A 15928-nucleotide genomic window follows, 5' to 3' on the forward strand; every position below is an offset into this window, starting at 1 on the left:
CATTCTGTCTGTCTGTCGTTCTGTCTATCTACCCATCTGTCTGTCTATCTATCTATCTATCTATCTATCTATCTATCCTTCTATCTATCTATCTATCTATCCTTCTGTCTGTCTGTCTATCTATCTATCTGTCTGTCTATCTATCTGTCTATATATCCGTCTGTCTATCTATCTGTCTGTCTATCTATCTACCCGTCTGTCTGTCTATCCTTCTGTCTGTCTGTCTATCTATCTATCTATCCTTCTGTCTGTCTGTCTATCTATCTATCTACCCGTCTGTCTGTCTGTCTATCTATGTGTCTGTCTATCATTTTATCTGTCTATCATTCTGTCTGTCTGTCTATCTATCTATATATCTTTCTGTTTATCTGTCTATCTATCAATTCAATTCAATTCAATTCAAAATTGCTTTATTGGCATGACTGTAAATAATACAATATTGCCAAAGCATACATATAACAATAATAAAAACATCTGTATAATAGAAGAAAATATAAAATATTATCTGTCTGTCTGTCTATCTATCTGTCTATATATCCGTCTGTCTATCATTTTGTCTGTCTATCTGTCTGTCTGTCTATCTATCATTCTGTCTGTCTGTCGTTCTGTCTATCTACCCATCTGTCTGTCTGTCTGTCTATCCTTCTGTCTGTCTATCTATCTATCTGTCTATGTGTCTGTCTATCATTTTATCTGTCTATCATTCTGTCTGTCTGTCTATCTATCTATCTATCTATCTATCTATATATATATCTTTCTGTTTATCTGTCTATCTATCAATTCAATTCAATTCAATTCAAAATTGCTTTATTGGCATGACTGTAAATAATACAATATTGCCAAAGCATACATATAACAATAATAAAAACATCTGTATAATAGAAGAAAATATAAAATATTATCTGTCTGTCTGTCTGTCTATCTATCTATCTGTCTATATATCCGTCTGTCTATCATTTTGTCTGTCTATCTATCTGTCTGTCTATCTATCTATCGTTCTGTCTGTCTGTCGTTCTGTCTATCTACCCATCTGTCTGTCTGTCTATCCTTCTGTCTGTCTATCTATCTATCTGTCTATGTGTCTGTCTATCATTTTATCTGTCTATCATTCTGTCTGTCTGTCTGTCTGTCTATATATCTATCTGTCTATATATCTATCCATCTGTCTATCATTCTGTCTATCTATCTGTCTGTCTATCTATCCATCCATCCATCTGTCTATCTATCTGTCCTTCTGTCTGTCTATTGTTCTGTCTATCTATCTGTCTATCTATCTATCTATCTATCTATCTATCTATCTATCTATCTATCGTTCTGTCTGTCTATCTATCTATCTATCTATCCTTCTGTCTGTCAATCTGTCTGTCTATTGTTCTGTCTGTCTATCTGTCTGTCTGTCTGTCTATCTATCTATCTATCGTTCTGTCTGTCTATCATTCTGTCTATCTATCTGTCTGTCTATCTATCCATCCATCCATCTGTCTATCTATCTATCTATCTATCTATCTATCATTCTGTCTGTCTGTCTATCTATCTATCCTTCTGTCTGTCTGTCAATCTGTCTATCCTTCTGTCTATCTATCTATCCTTCTGTCTATCTATCCATCTATCTGTCTGTCTATTGTTCTGTCTGTCTATCTATCTGTCTGTCTATCTATCTATCATTCTGTCTATCTATCCATCTATCTGTCTGTCTATTGTTCTGTCTGTCTATCTATCTGTCTGTCTATCTATCTATCATTCTGTCTATCTATCTATCTATCTATCTATCTATCCTTCTGTCTGTCTGTCAATCTGTCTATCTATCCTTCTGTCTATCTATCCATCTGTCTATCTATCTATCCTTCTGTCTGTCTGTCAATTTGTCTGTCTATTGTTCTGTCTGTCTATCTATCTATCTATCTATCTATCATTCTGTCTGTCTGTCTATCTATCTATCGTTCTGTCTGTCTATCATTCTGTCTATCTATCTGTCTGTCTATCTATCCATCCATCCATCTGTCTATCTATCTATCTATCTATCTATCTATCTATCTGTCTATCTATCTATCTATCATTCTGTCTGTCTGTCTATCTATCCTTCTGTCTGTCTGTCAATCTGTCTATCTATCCTTCTGTCTATCTATCCATCTATCTGTCTGTCTATCTATCTGTCTGTCTATCTATCTATCCTTCTGTCTATCTATCCATCTATCTGTCTGTCTATTGTTCTGTCTGTCTATCTATCTGTCTGTCTATCTATCTATCATTCTGTCTATCTATCTATCTATCTATCCTTCTGTCTGTCTGTCAATCTGTCTATCTATCCTTCTGTCTATCTATCCATCTGTCTATCTATCTATCCTTCTGTCTGTCTGTCAATTTGTCTGTCTATTGTTCTGTCTGTCTATCTATCTATCTATCTATCTATCTATCTATCTATCTATCTATCTATCGTTCTATCATTCTGTCTATCTATCTGTCTGTCTATCTATCCATCCATCCATCTATCTATCTATCTATCTATCTATCTATCTATCTATCATTCTGTCTGTCTGTCTATCTGTCTATCTATCCTTCTGTCTATCTATCTATCCTTCTGTCTATCCATCTATCTGTCTGTCTATTGTTCTGTCTGTCTATCTGTCTGTCTATCTATCTATCATTCTGTCTGTCTGTCTATCTATCTATCTATCTATCCTTCTGTCTGTCTGTCTGTCAATCTGTCTGTCTATTGTTCTGTCTGTCTATCTATCTATCTGTCTGTCTATCTATCTATCCATCCATCCATCTATCTATCTATCTATCTATCTATCTATCTATCTATCTATCGTTCTGTCTGTCTATCTATCTATCTATCTATCTATCTATCTGTCTGTCAAACGAAGCATGTTTTCAGCAGGTATTTTGTGTCATTATCTCTATTCATCACTGCATTCACAGTTTCTGCATAACGTTATTCAATCCCAATGTACTGATGCCAGATCTGAAATACTTCTGAAGAGCATCAGCTGAACAGATGTGAGAACTTGAGCTCCGTTCAGCAGAACGAGGCACTCAAGCATATCTAGAATCATCTATGGAACTCGTTTGCTCATTTCCTACGAAAACACATTTGAATACGTCACATTACACAACAATCAAGAGGGATTGTGGGAAAAAAAATGGCACAATTCACATCTCTAGTGGGTATTTTCATCACGTCTACTGTAGGAAACTGGGTCACGAACGATGATGAAGCTTTTCAAAACTCGCTCAGATGAAAACTACTGCTCTGACAGAGATGTTTCTCCTAAAATACTTTAGGAAAGAGACAAATTCTTCAGATCATTTGATGAGAAATATTGATTTCATATTTGAGATCTCTGACTTTTGACTGTAATTTACTTAAAGCTCAGCTTGAGACATTATTGAGGTCTTTTCAGGAGAAAAACAAAGTGTCTAGAAGTAATAATTGAGATTGAAAAAAAATACTTCATCCAATAATGATAATTCTGCCATCATTTACTCTCCCTCATGTCATTCAATCCTTTTTAACTTTCCTTCTTATGTAAAACACAAAAGAAGCTATTTTGAGAAATGTCTCAGAGTGTCGAACATTCTTCAAAAGATCGACATTAGGGCAGAGTAAATGATGACAAAATGATGTTTTTGGGTGAACTATCCCTTTAAAGATCTCTCATGTGATTTTTCTGTCCTGTGCGCAGGCCTGGATCCACAGGCGCTCATGGTGAACGGGTTCGACTCTCCGGTGAGCTTCTACTGTGACGTATGAGCATGAGAAAGGAGCAGGTTCTCTCAACAAACGCACATGGAGAATCTGAAGGTAAAACAGTCTTTGCTCAGACAATGATTCAGCTCATGGTCATGCACAAAGACACACACATAGAACACACACATATACACGAATGCATCTTACCTCTCCTTTAGCCGGAGAAAAGCAGTGAAAGAATCGTCCTATCAACTAGATCATCAGTAAGAGGGGAAGAAGAGAAGAGCGGCTGATCTAACCGAACGTCACGTTCATGCTTCAGCTGTCTGTCTGCTGTTAGTCTACTGAATGAGATGATGGATGATATGAAACATCATCTGTGCGTGAATATCGGCAGAAGAGCTTAATGCATTAACCTTACTGTAAAGTGTTACCAAAATATATATAAACTACTGAAGCTGAGAGATTCTGCCGATATTCAGAATAGATTCTTAAGTGTTTATGCTTCATCCCCAACTATTTTAATTATTTGGTTACAACCAAACTATCTGTCATGTGGTTGTCAATATCTGGTTTGTGTCGATTGTGACCCAGTGCGACCCGCCCGAAGCAGAATCAGATTCATCTGACAGATCGATCGACACCAGAAACAATGACAACGATAAACACTGAACACAAAACACTGATTCGTAATGTTTCATGTCAGTTTGAAAGGGTGTCAGTGTGTGTGTGCTGATCATACAGACACATTTACATGCAGAAGTCACTTACAGGATCAAATGACATGTCATTAAGCCTCATCATGCAGTGTGTGTGTGTGTGTGTGTGTGTGTGTGTTTCACATGTACCTTTGCATGATGGAGGTCGACTCCATACATAGACAGTTTCTTTACATTCTCCAGAAAATGCATCTCAGCTTCGGCCGGCGTCATTCCTCTGAGAGACACAAACACAATCGCACTGCATCATGGGATCATGTATCAGCACAATTACGTTTGATTAAAATTATTCACAAGGCTTCCTAACCCTAATCGTAACTATTAGGCAAGAATAAGATTTTAAACATCAGGATTTTAAGTTATTAAAGGATTAGTTCACCCAGAAATTAAAATTCTGTCATTAATTACTCTCCCTCATGTCGTTCCACACCCGTAAGACCTTCATTCATCTTCAGAACACAAATTAAGATATTTTTGGTGAAATCCGAGAGGTTTATGACTCATATAATAATATAATCAACACTTTTAAGGTCCAGAAAGGAACTAAAGACATCGTTAAAACAGTCATGTGACTGCAGTGGTTCAACCTTAATGTTATGAAGAGACGACAATACTTTTTGTGTGCAAAAACAACACAAAAATAACGATTTTATTCAGCAATATCTTCTCTTCTGTGTCATTATCCTTACGCAGGTGACGTAGTAACACAGTGAAGCTTCCGTGTTTCCTGAATGCTGGCTCAGTATTGGCCAAACTGATCACGTGACGCAGGAGCCGGCCAATAATGAGTCGGCGTTCTGACGTAGAACCTGGAAGCGCTGGACGTAAACAACGTATGAGAATGACACAGAAGAGAAGAGATTGTTGAATAAAGTTGTTTTTGTTTTGTTTTTGCACACAGAAAGTATTCTCCTCTCTTCATAACATTAAGGTTGAACTACTGCACTTCTGGATTATTTTTAGTGTGCTCCAAGGTGGATCCCAGGGTGTTGCAATGCCGTTGCTAAGGTGTTCTGAGTAGTTGCTAGGGTGTTGCTATGCAGTTGCTAAGGTGTTCCTAGGTGGATGCCAGGGTGATGCTATGCCATTGTGAAAGTTTTCTGAGTGGTTTTATTGTGTTACTAGGGTGTTGCTATGCAGTGGCTAAGGTGTGTTTTTAGTGATTTTTAGAGTGCTTCTAGGTGGTTGCAAGGGTGTTGCTATCAGTTTCCGAGGTGTTTGAGTGATTTTTATTGAGTTCCTAGGTGGATCCCAGGATGTTGCAATGCCGTTGTTAAGGTGTTCTGAGTAGTTGCTAGGGTGTTGCTATGCAGTTGCTAAGGTGTTCCTAGGTGGATGCCAGGGTGATGCAATGCCATTGTGAAAGTTTTCTGAGTGGTTTTATTGTGTTACTAGGGTGTTGCTATGCAGTTGCTAAGGTGTTCTGAGTGGTAGCTAGGATGTGTTTGAGTGATTTTTATTGAGTTCCTAGGTGGATCCCAGGGAGTTGCAATGTCGTTGCTAAGGTGTTCTGAGTAGTTGCTAGGGTGTTGCTATGCAGTTGCTAAGGTGTTCCTAGGTGGATGCCAGGGTGATGCAATGCCATTGTGAAAGTTTTCTGAGTGGTTTTATTGTGTTACTAGGGTGTTGCTATGCAGTGGCTAAGGTGTGTTTTTAGTGATTTTTAGAGTGCTTCTAGGTGGTTGCAAGGGTGTTGCTATGCAGTTTCCGAGGTGTTTGAGTGATTTTTATTGAGTTCCTAGGTGAATCCCAGGGTGTTCCAATGCCATTGCTAAGGTGTTCTGAGTAGTTGCTAGGGTGTTGCTATGCAGTTGCTAAGGTGTTCCTAGGTGGATGCCAGGGTAGGTGTTGCTATGTAGGTGTTCCTAGGTGGATGCCAGGGTGATGCTATGTCATTGTGAAAGTTTTCTGAGTGGTTTTATTGTGTTACTAGGGTGTTGCTATGCAGTGGCTAAGGTGTGTTTTTAGTGATTTTTAGAGTGCTTCTAGGTGGTTGCAAGGGTGTTGCTATGCAGTTTCCGAGGTGTTTGAGTGATTTTTATTGAGTTCCTAGGTGGATCCCAGGGTGTTGCAATGCCGTTGCTAAGGTGTTCTGAGTAGTTGCTAGGGTGTTGCTATGCAGTTGCTAAGGTGTTCCTAGGTGGATGCCAGGGTAGGTGTTGCTATGTAGGTGTTCCTAGGTGGATGCCAGGGTGATGCTATGCCATTGTGAAAGTTTTCTGAGTGGTTTTATTGTGTTACTAGGGTGTTGCTATGCAGTGGCTAAGGTGTGTTTTTAGTGATTTTTAGAGTGCTTCTAGGTGGTTGCAAGGGTGTTGCTATGCAGTTTCCGAAGTGTTTGAGTGATTTTTATTGAGTTCCTAGGTGGATCCCAGGGTGTTGCATTGCTGTTGCTAAGGTGTTCTGAGTAGTTGCTAGGGTGTTGCTATGCAGTTGCTAAGGTGTTCCTAGGTGGATGCCAGGGTAGGTGTTGCTATGCAGGTGTTCCTAGGTGGATGCCAGGGTGATGCTATGCTATTGTGAAAGTTTTCTGAGTGGTTTTATTGTGTTACTAGGGTGTTGCTATGCAGTGGCTAAGGTGTGTTTTTAGTGATTTTTAGAGTGCTTCTAGGTGGTTGCAAGGGTGTTGCTATCAGTTTCCGAGGTGTTTGAGTGATTTTTATTGAGTTCCTAGGTGGATCCCAGGGTGTTGCAATGCCGTTGCTAAGGTGTTCTGAGTAGTTGCTAGGGTGTTGCTATGCAGTTGCTAAGGTGTTCCTAGGTGGATGCCAGGGTAGGTGTTGCTATGCAGGTGTTCCTAGGTAGATGCCAGGGTGATGCTATGCCATTGTGAAAGTTTTCTGAGTGGTTTTATGGTTACTAGGGTGTTGCTATGCAATGGCTAAGGTGTGTTTTTAGTGATTTTTAGAGTGCTTCTAGGTGGTTGCAAGGGTGTTGCTATACAGTTTCCAAGGTGTTTGAGTGATTTTTATTGAGTTCCTAGGTGGATACCAGGGTGTTGCAATGCTGTTGCTAAGGTGTTCTGAGTAGTTGCTAGGGTGTTGCTATGCAGTTGCTAAGGTGTTCCTAGGTGGATGCCAGGGTAGTGCTTTTTGAGAGTGTCACATGACTGTTTTAACGATGTCTTTAGTACCTTTCGGGACCTTGAAAGTGTTGATTATATTATATGAGTCATATGCCTCTCGGATTTCATCAAAAAATATCTTAATTTGTGTTCTGAAGATGAACGAAGGTCTTACGGGTGTAGAACAACATGAGGGTGAGAAATTAAAATGAACTAACACTTTAACACTTTGAAGTCACACATGTTTTTCTGCAGAATATGATTGACACTGTTATTGAACTGAACTGAATCAACATTGAAATGAATTTAGCTGAATAATGACACTGCTTTCGCAGATAACATAAATGCTTTAAGAATGTTTCTCTAACATTCCCATTAAGTTATAAAAAGCTTATTTCTGAAAATTTGCTGAAACATTCCGAATCAAGTAGTAACGTTAAAAAAACATTAGATGAACGTCCAACAAACATTCCATGAATGATGCATAAATAATGTTTTTGTGCTAACGTTTTGAGAACATTAGATAACGAACGTTCTATTAATGTTACTGGCATAACTTTGCCAGAACGTTAGACTGAAATCACGTCATGAACACAGAAGCAGGAGGACGAGATTCACTTGTAGTTCTTGTGCAGGTCCATGATTTTCTCTTCCATCTCTTTGGTCTGATGAGGCGCGAAACGAAACTCGCTGACGTATTCGGATCCGTACTCGTCCGGGTCGTGATCGCCCAGCTCCGACTGAACCGTGTACGAACCCAGAACCGTGTGAGTGGCGAACGAACACGGCAAACGACCCGATATGATGTCATCCCTCAGCTGTAAACACAGGTAATATCTGACAGACAAGACACAGATTCATTTAATACTTCCTTAGTTATTATTTTTCACTGCTTTTTATACTGCGAATGAGTCTGACCTGGTGATGTCTTCAGACAGCAGCGCCGGCTCAGGAGGGTAAAACTTCACATTGAATGAGAAATTCCAGGCGACACCTGAAGAGAGAAACAATCGAGCTCAAATACAGCATATATGCAGACAGGACAGATGTTTATCTCCTGAGTATTTCACCTCTGATCTGCTTCTTCATGTCTTTGGCAGGATCCAGCCAGTTCTGAAACGAAGCGTTCAGATGAGTCACGACTCACTGAATCAGTGTTCAAAGCTTCATTGCATCTGTATGAACGTAACTGTACCTTCTGATTCTCCACATCACGGAATGTGATGCCGAAGTAATCTTTCTCCAGAAGATTGAGATGTTCACAGACTTTGTCGAACAGAATCTGACCTTTATCACGCTTCTGTAGAGAGAGAAATGTTAAAAATAAACTCAGCATGATCACACGCACTGAAAACCTCTTACAAACCTTTATTTATCTCTGAACAAACCTCTGAAAGATACCTTTCTGACTCAAACTCTCCGCCTTTAAAGATCTACAGACGCAAATAGATCAAGTGCAATAAAATAAACAGAAACATTTAATTCTCTCCTGTACAAGCTCTGGGTCTGTCTGTCTCACCTCCACCACGCAGGTGTAGTCGGAGCCGTCCAGCAGCGTGATCTTGCACTGCATGTTCTTGGGTTTCTTGGTCACTTTCACAGGAGATCGGGTCAGTTTACTGGAGGAGGACCAGTGGGAGGCGCCGTCTTCCTCTGACGACTGGTGATTGGCTTTCCCCTGCGGGACTCCGCCCACCTCACGCTCCCCGGCCTGACCGTCAGAGAGAAACACACAATGATACACTGACACCTGTGTGTGTGTGTGTGTGTGTGCAATCAGACAATGGTACCTGTTCTTTCCTGACAGGTGTGCTGTGGGCGGCGGCAGGAGGAAGCTGGTTGTCGAGGGGCGGGGCTGAATGGGGCGGAGCCGCGCTGGCTCCCTGCTGCTCTGCTTTACTTTCTGGTTCTGTCGTCATTTCAAATCAAACTGTGATCAGAGCAGAGACAAACACACATCAACACCTGCACTAAAACATGAACTATTCCTTTAAATATGACAACTCAGCATCTCCAGCTGACCTTTGACCTCTGGTGACCTTTACTCTGTGTAAATATGAATGTGATTCTGCTCACACAGATCAGGTAAGAAGAATTTAACATTCATAATCCACGGATTCCTGTTTATGTGACCATTAAGGATCATGAATATTAATGTTCACTTTGTCTTTCCTCTGGAGGACAGTGTTTAACATTGATCTGCTCGGATCAAAGGCATTATGGGAAACATGACAAAGGTAAAGTTGAGATGCACACAAACTCTTTTATAGCTCGACGAATGCATCTGCATCATGCAAGCAGACAGAGAACTCTGGGATAGATCCAAAGAGCAGAAAAAGATCAAATGAGAGAAAAGTGAGAGAATCCCATCAGATGAGGAAGATGAAAGCTCTTCATCACATCTGACACCACATCAAACAGTGCAAACAGGAAGCCAGCCGCTGTGCTTCCTGTCCTTCATTAGAATGCCTCTTTCATTTCTGTAGAGGACAAATATAGATTCTGCCACTGTGGGACTTGAGCATGTGTGTGTGTGTGTGTGTGTGTGTGTGTGTGTGTGTGTGTGTGTGAGATCTGAGACCGTCCTGCGTGAGCTGAATGAAGAATCAGTGTTCAAATCCTGAAACAGGAAGATGCTCATAAGCGACTCAATTGGTGTCGTCAGCTGCTGGACTAGATCTTCTGAAGAGAGCGTGAGGTGTTTACCTGTGTTGGGGGGGTAAGGGTGGTTGCCAGGGTGTTGCTATGCATTTGCTATACTGTGTTCTGAATTATTTTTAGCATGCTCCAAGGTGGTTGCCAGGGTGTTGCTATGCAGTTGCTAAGGTGTTCTGAGTGGTAGCTAGGATGTGTTTGAGTGATTTTTATTGAGTTCCTAGGTGGATCCCAGGGAGTTGCAATGTCGTTGCTAAGGTGTTCTGAGTAGTTGCTAGGGTGTTGCTATGCAGTTGCTAAGGTGTTCCTAGGTGGATGCCAGGGTGATGCTATGCCATTGTGAAAGTTTTCTGAGTGGTTTTATTGTGTTACTAGGGTGTTGCTATGCAGTGGCTAAGGTGTGTTTTTAGTGATTTTTAGAATGCTTCTAGGTGGTTGCAAGGGTGTTGCTATGCAGTTTCCAAGGTGTTTGAGTGATTTTTATTGAGTTCCTAGGTGGATCCCAGGGTGTTGCAATGCCGTTGCTAAGGTGTTCTGAGTAGTTGCTAGGGTGTTGCTATACAGTTGCTAAGGTGTTCCTAGGTGGATGCCAGGGTAGTGCTTTTTTAGAGTGTTGTTAGGGTGTTGCTATGCAGTTGTGGTTTATACTGTGTTCCAAGGTGGATGTCAGGGTGATGCTATGCCATTGTGAAAGTGTTTTGAGTGGTTTTATTGTGTTACTAGGGTGTTGCTATGCAGTGGCTAAGGTGTGTTTTTAGTGATTTTTAGTGTGCTTCTGGGTGGTTGCTAGGGTTTTGCTATGCAGTTGCCAAGGTGTTTGAGTGATTTTTAGTGTGTTCCTAGGTGGATGGCAGGGTGTTGCAATGTTGTTGCTAAGGTGTTCTGAGTGGTTGCTAGGGTGTTGCTATGCAGTTGCTAAGGTGTCCCTAGATGGATGCCTGTATAGTGCTTTTTAGAGTGTTGTTAGGGTGTTGCTATGCAGTTGCTAAGGTGTCCCTAGGTGGATGCCTGGATAGTGCTTTTTAGAGTGTTGTTAGGGTGTTGCTATGCGGTTGTGGTTTTAGTGAATTCCTAGGTGGATGCCAGGGTGATGCTATACCTTTGTGAAAGTGGTTTTACTGTGTTACTAGGGTGTTGCTATGCAGCAGCTAAGGTGTTCTGAGTGTGTTGCTGATTGTTGAAACACTCTTCTGATTCAACTATTGTGAAATTAGCAGTGAAATGTTTCAAAATGACTGCAAGAGAACAAAAAAAACACTGAGATGTCTTTGATGGCAAATGGAGACTGAAGACTGACTGAAGTCTCCTCAAGACTCCAGTAATTTCACATGTCTCCGCAAATCTGCAATAAAAGGTCAGAGATCCTAATATGAACTCAAACATTTATCATTTTATAGCTCTAGACTTTTACAGGATGACGACTAGTGACTCATGTGTTTGTTTTATTTCTCATAAATAAACTACAGTGACTCACCACAACCTCAAACCGAATCAGAGACCTCAAGAGATGCGCTCCAACTTCAGCGAACTGCAGGACCAATCAAATTTAACACCACATGAAGCTGAGTTTCTCACTCCTCAGATGTCACATAACTGACACACTGCATGAGTGACGGCCGTCAATCAAACACCTGCATGTGATCTTCAATAACAGAGATGGTCAGAGCAGCGGGACACGAGACACGAGACACTCACATCTCTACAGGGACGAGACATTCATATTTCAACACTCCAGCCCACACTCATACTGACATTTTCTCCACACGAGCAAACAGAGAGCTTCAGTCTATGAGCGGGATGTTTTCCCTCCACACTGTGAAATCAAATCTGGATTATTAGAGAATGTTACTAATGAGTCACGGACCATAATTAGAGGACAGTCACAGAAGACAAATCTACTGAAGGCTTTTAGATGAATTAGAAAGAATTAAAATGGTGATGACGTGTGGAAACAGATTTTAACAGTTTTTGTGAAGATTCAATTATTGATTCCCAGAAGCACTAGGAGTTCAGCAGACTGTTCAATCAGAAACCTACAATTACTAAACTAGATTCTGAGTCACACTGGTCTGTGCAAAACTCACCGCTCTGATGTGGCTGGTTGCCAGGGTGTTGCTATGCGGTTGCTAGGATGTTCTGAGAGGTTTGTAGTGTGTTGCTAGGTGGTTGCAAAGGGTGTTGCTATGCAGTTACTAATGTATTCCTAGGTGGTGTTCCTATGTAGTTCCCTATATCTTCTGAATGTGTTAGTGTGTTCTGAGATGGTTGCTATGATGTTGCTATGCAGTTGCTAATTTGTTCTGAGTTAATTTTATTGTGTTACTAGGTGGTTGCTAGGTTGTTGCTATGCAGTTGCTAAAGTGTGTTCTGAGTGATCTTTAGTGTGTTCCTAGGTGGTTGCTCTGCAGTTGGCAAAGTGTTCTGAGTGGTTTTTAGTGTGTTGCTAGGTGGTTACCAGGGTGTTGCAATGCAGTTGCTAAAATGTTCAAAATGTTTTTTAGTGTGTTCCAAGTTGGTAGCTATGCAGTTACTACATTGTTCTGAGTGTTTTTTATTGTATTACTTACTAGGTGGTTTCTAGGGGGTTGCTATGCAGTTACTAAAGTGTGTGTGTTCTGAGAGGTTTTTAGAGTGTTGCTAGGTGGTTGCCAGGGTGTTGCTATAATGTTCTGAATGGTTTTAGTGTGTTCTGAGGTGGTTGCTATGGTGTTGCTATGCAATTACTAAGTTGTTCTGAGTGATTTTTTTGTATTACTAGTCATTTCTAGGATGTTGCTATGCAATTGCTAAAGTGTGTGTTCTGAGTGGTTTTTAGTGTGTTTCTAGGTAGTTGCCAGGGTGTTGCTATGCAGTTGCTGAATGGTTTTTAGTGTGTTCCAATGTTGTTGCTATGGTGTTGCTATGCAGTTACAAAGTTGTTCTGAGTGATTTTTTTTTATTACTAGGTTGTTTCTAAGGTGTTGCTATGCAGTTGCTAAAGTGTGTTCTGAGTGGGTTAGTGTGTTCCTAGGTAGATTCTATGGAGTTGCCAAGGTGTTCTGAGTGATTTATTTGTGTGTTACTAGGTGGTTGCTAGGGTGTTACTATGCGGTTGCTAAGTTGTTCTGAGTGGTTTTTAGTCTGTTGCTAGGTGGTTGCTAGTTGCTTGTTTACTGCAGTTACACAAACAAGTTACTCACTGAACTTTAATACATAGAGTGAGAGATTTTCGCATCATCATCAGCACTAGTAGTGGTGATGAATGACTCAATAAACAGCACTTTGGAGTTTAAATCTCAACTCGAATCTGTTTCTGTTGTAAACGTGTGACCCATTCCTACAGCAGCAGCTTCACAGATCTCACTGTAAATGACTCTGCAGATATTCAGATGTTTCTGTGAAATTCAGCTGTCAAAACGCACAAACCCATGACAGCACACTTGTGAATTGATGAGTGTCATGCTCGTTCAGACGTGTGTCATCTCTCAGACACGCTGTACCGTGGTGTAAACAGTCTCTGTCAAAATACCAGTTAATATAGTGTCAGTTTTACTACCATGAAGTCACAATAAATTCATATAAAATTATCCTCAAACAGTGTGAAATGCATCATAATCCTTGATTTCTTTGTTGCTGATGACGGTGGTGTTACCAGTCTTACTATAGTATTTAAGTAGAACCTATGGTGACTATGATGAATTTTTGTAAATGATACAGTATATACAGATATATAAATGCAGAAGGATGCATTTATGACAGTCACAGACTAGATTTCTCATATTTAAGACACTGAGAATTCATAAATGCTGCATTGAGATTTAAAATTTCAATAATTTAACAACCCATTCACATGTTAACGGTTCTCTGGTTATTTTTAATCATTTATTTATTTTAATTTTACATTTTCATGATTTCATTATTAGCTTTTAATCATGTTTGGGAAACACTGCCCTAAAACATCACCATAACACGATGAAACCAACACAAAACCGCAAAATTATTTCATATTTTTATAGCATTATTACCATAAAAACATACCATCAAACTGTACCACAGGTTATAGTTATAACCCTCAGATTCACCACTGAACTGCCACAATGGTTTGTTCTGGTTTCTGGTCTGAGGATCTGGTTTAAATCTAGTCAGTTAGTCCTTGAGACGTGTCTTTGTCTCTCTGCAGAGGACACGCCAAAGGCTCTCAGCCAATCAGCTGCTCCGATACAGCTGTGTGTCTTTAAGAGCTTCCTGCACAGCTGAGGAGTGCCAGACGCAGCAAACAGCCACTTAAAATCACACTGGCTCCAAACGTCTGTCCTAAACTCTCCATTCCTCTCTGTCATCTAGAACACGACAGTGACAAATAAACCCAACACTGACACAGGAGCAGCTGCTGGACGCAGTCAAATGACCCTCAATGCATTATTCATGAGTCCAGTAGTCCCGCCCACAGCGAAGAATAATGCTTGAAGTGAAAAGACTGTTTATTATTGTGATAGACAATTAGTGTTGGCAGATCAAACCTGACACTGATAAACCACAGAAACACCTCACTGACGTGATCATAAATAATAATAATAATTCCACCGCACCTTAGATGTGTTTGAGTAAGAAAGAACAAAGACAAAATATTTAATTTTGGAGACGATCTTGTCACTCTAATTGTAAGTCAATAAGTGAATCTCACATCATTATTTTCATGACAATTAAGTACACCTGATTCTCAATACTCTAAAGTAAAATATGTATATATTTTGGCAGAATTTGTTGTACTACCTTTAATTCATGTGAATATAATTGTCAAAAATAAATTTATTACACAGTAATGAGAACATAATGTGAATCACCATTGAAAATAATGATAACTATATAACTATAAATGTAAAGTACATCAAAATCTAGACGTATTACACTATGCGGTTGCCAGGGTGTGGCTATGCAGTTGCTAAGGTGTTCTGTGTGGTTTTTAGTAGGGTGTTCCTAGGTGGTTGCTATGGTGTTCTGAGTGATTTTTAGTGTGTTCCTAGGTAGTTGCCATGGTGTTGCTAGGGTGTTCTGCGTGGTTTTTAGTGGGGACTTCCTAGGTGGCTGCCATGGTGTTGCTATGATGTTCTGTGTGATTTTTAAGGTGTTCCTAGGTGGTTGCCAGGGTGTTGCTATGCAGTTGCTAAGGTGTTCTGTGTGGTTTTTACTAGGGTGTTCCTAGGTGGTTGCCATGGTGTTGCTATGCAGTTACTATGGAGTTCTGAGTGATTTTTAGTGTGTTACTAGGTGGTTGTTATGCAGCTGCTAAGGTGTTCTGAGTAGTTTTAGTGTTTCTAGGTTGCCATGGTGTTGCTAAAGTGTTCTGCATGGTTTTTAGTAGGATGTTCCTAGGTGGTTGCCATGGTGTTCTGAGTGATTTTTTGTTTGTTAATAGGTGGTTGTTCTGGAGTTGCTAAGGTGTTCTGAGTGACTTTTAGTGTATTCCTATGTGGTTGCCAGGGTATGGCTATGCAATTGCTAAGGTGTTCTGTGTGGTTTTTACTAGGGTGTTCCTAGGTGGTTGCCATGGTGTTGCTATGCAGTTGCTGTGGTGTTCTGAGTGATTTTTTGTGTGTTACTAGGTGGCTGTTATGGAGTTGCTAAGGTGTTCTGGGTGATTTTTAGTGTGTTCCTAGGTGGTTGCCATGGTGTTGCTATGCAGTTGCTAAGGTGTTCTGCGTAGGTTTTACTAGGGTGTTCCTAGGTGGTTGCCATGGTGTTGTTATGCAGTTCTTAATGTGTTCTGAGTGACTTTTAAGGTGTTCCTACGTGGTTGCCAGGGTGTTGCTATGCAGTCGC

General features: G+C 40.4%; 1 protein-coding gene and 1 long non-coding RNA gene across 18 annotated transcripts in view; one reads left to right on the plus strand and one right to left on the minus strand.

Moving 5' to 3' along the window:
• LOC125252417 overlaps positions 1–8549 on the plus strand; it is a 25840-nt gene extending 17291 nt beyond the window's left edge. Inside the window, exons 2-4 of the long non-coding RNA XR_007181222.1 lie at positions 3687–3805; positions 8110–8304; positions 8409–8549. This is a non-coding gene — a long non-coding RNA (uncharacterized LOC125252417). The remainder of the gene's footprint in view (positions 1–3686; positions 3806–8109; positions 8305–8408) is intronic.
• Positions 1–15928, minus strand: part of epb41l3a (erythrocyte membrane protein band 4.1-like 3a) — a 59270-nt gene that overhangs the window by 28472 nt on the left and 14870 nt on the right. For 13 of the 17 annotated variants that reach the window (XM_048165687.1, XM_048165683.1, XM_048165681.1 and 10 more), the window contains 8 exons: positions 9265–9404; positions 8994–9185; positions 8863–8907; positions 8670–8774; positions 8545–8587; positions 8393–8468; positions 8093–8311; positions 4540–4627 (listed from right to left, as the gene is read on the minus strand). In XM_048165687.1, coding sequence (XP_048021644.1) covers positions 4540–4627; positions 8093–8311; positions 8393–8468; positions 8545–8587; positions 8670–8774; positions 8863–8907; positions 8994–9185; positions 9265–9393 — 897 coding nt within the window. In that variant the 5' untranslated portion in view covers positions 9394–9404. The remainder of the gene's footprint in view (positions 1–4539; positions 4628–8092; positions 8312–8392; positions 8469–8544; positions 8588–8669; positions 8775–8862; positions 8908–8993; positions 9186–9264; positions 9405–15928) is intronic. The other 4 variants (XM_048165682.1, XM_048165686.1, XM_048165696.1 and 1 more) reach the window with 1 other exon arrangement.

Source organism: Megalobrama amblycephala, linkage group LG18 (assembly GCF_018812025.1).
Source record: "Megalobrama amblycephala isolate DHTTF-2021 linkage group LG18, ASM1881202v1, whole genome shotgun sequence".
NCBI lineage: Eukaryota > Metazoa > Chordata > Actinopteri > Cypriniformes > Xenocyprididae > Megalobrama > Megalobrama amblycephala.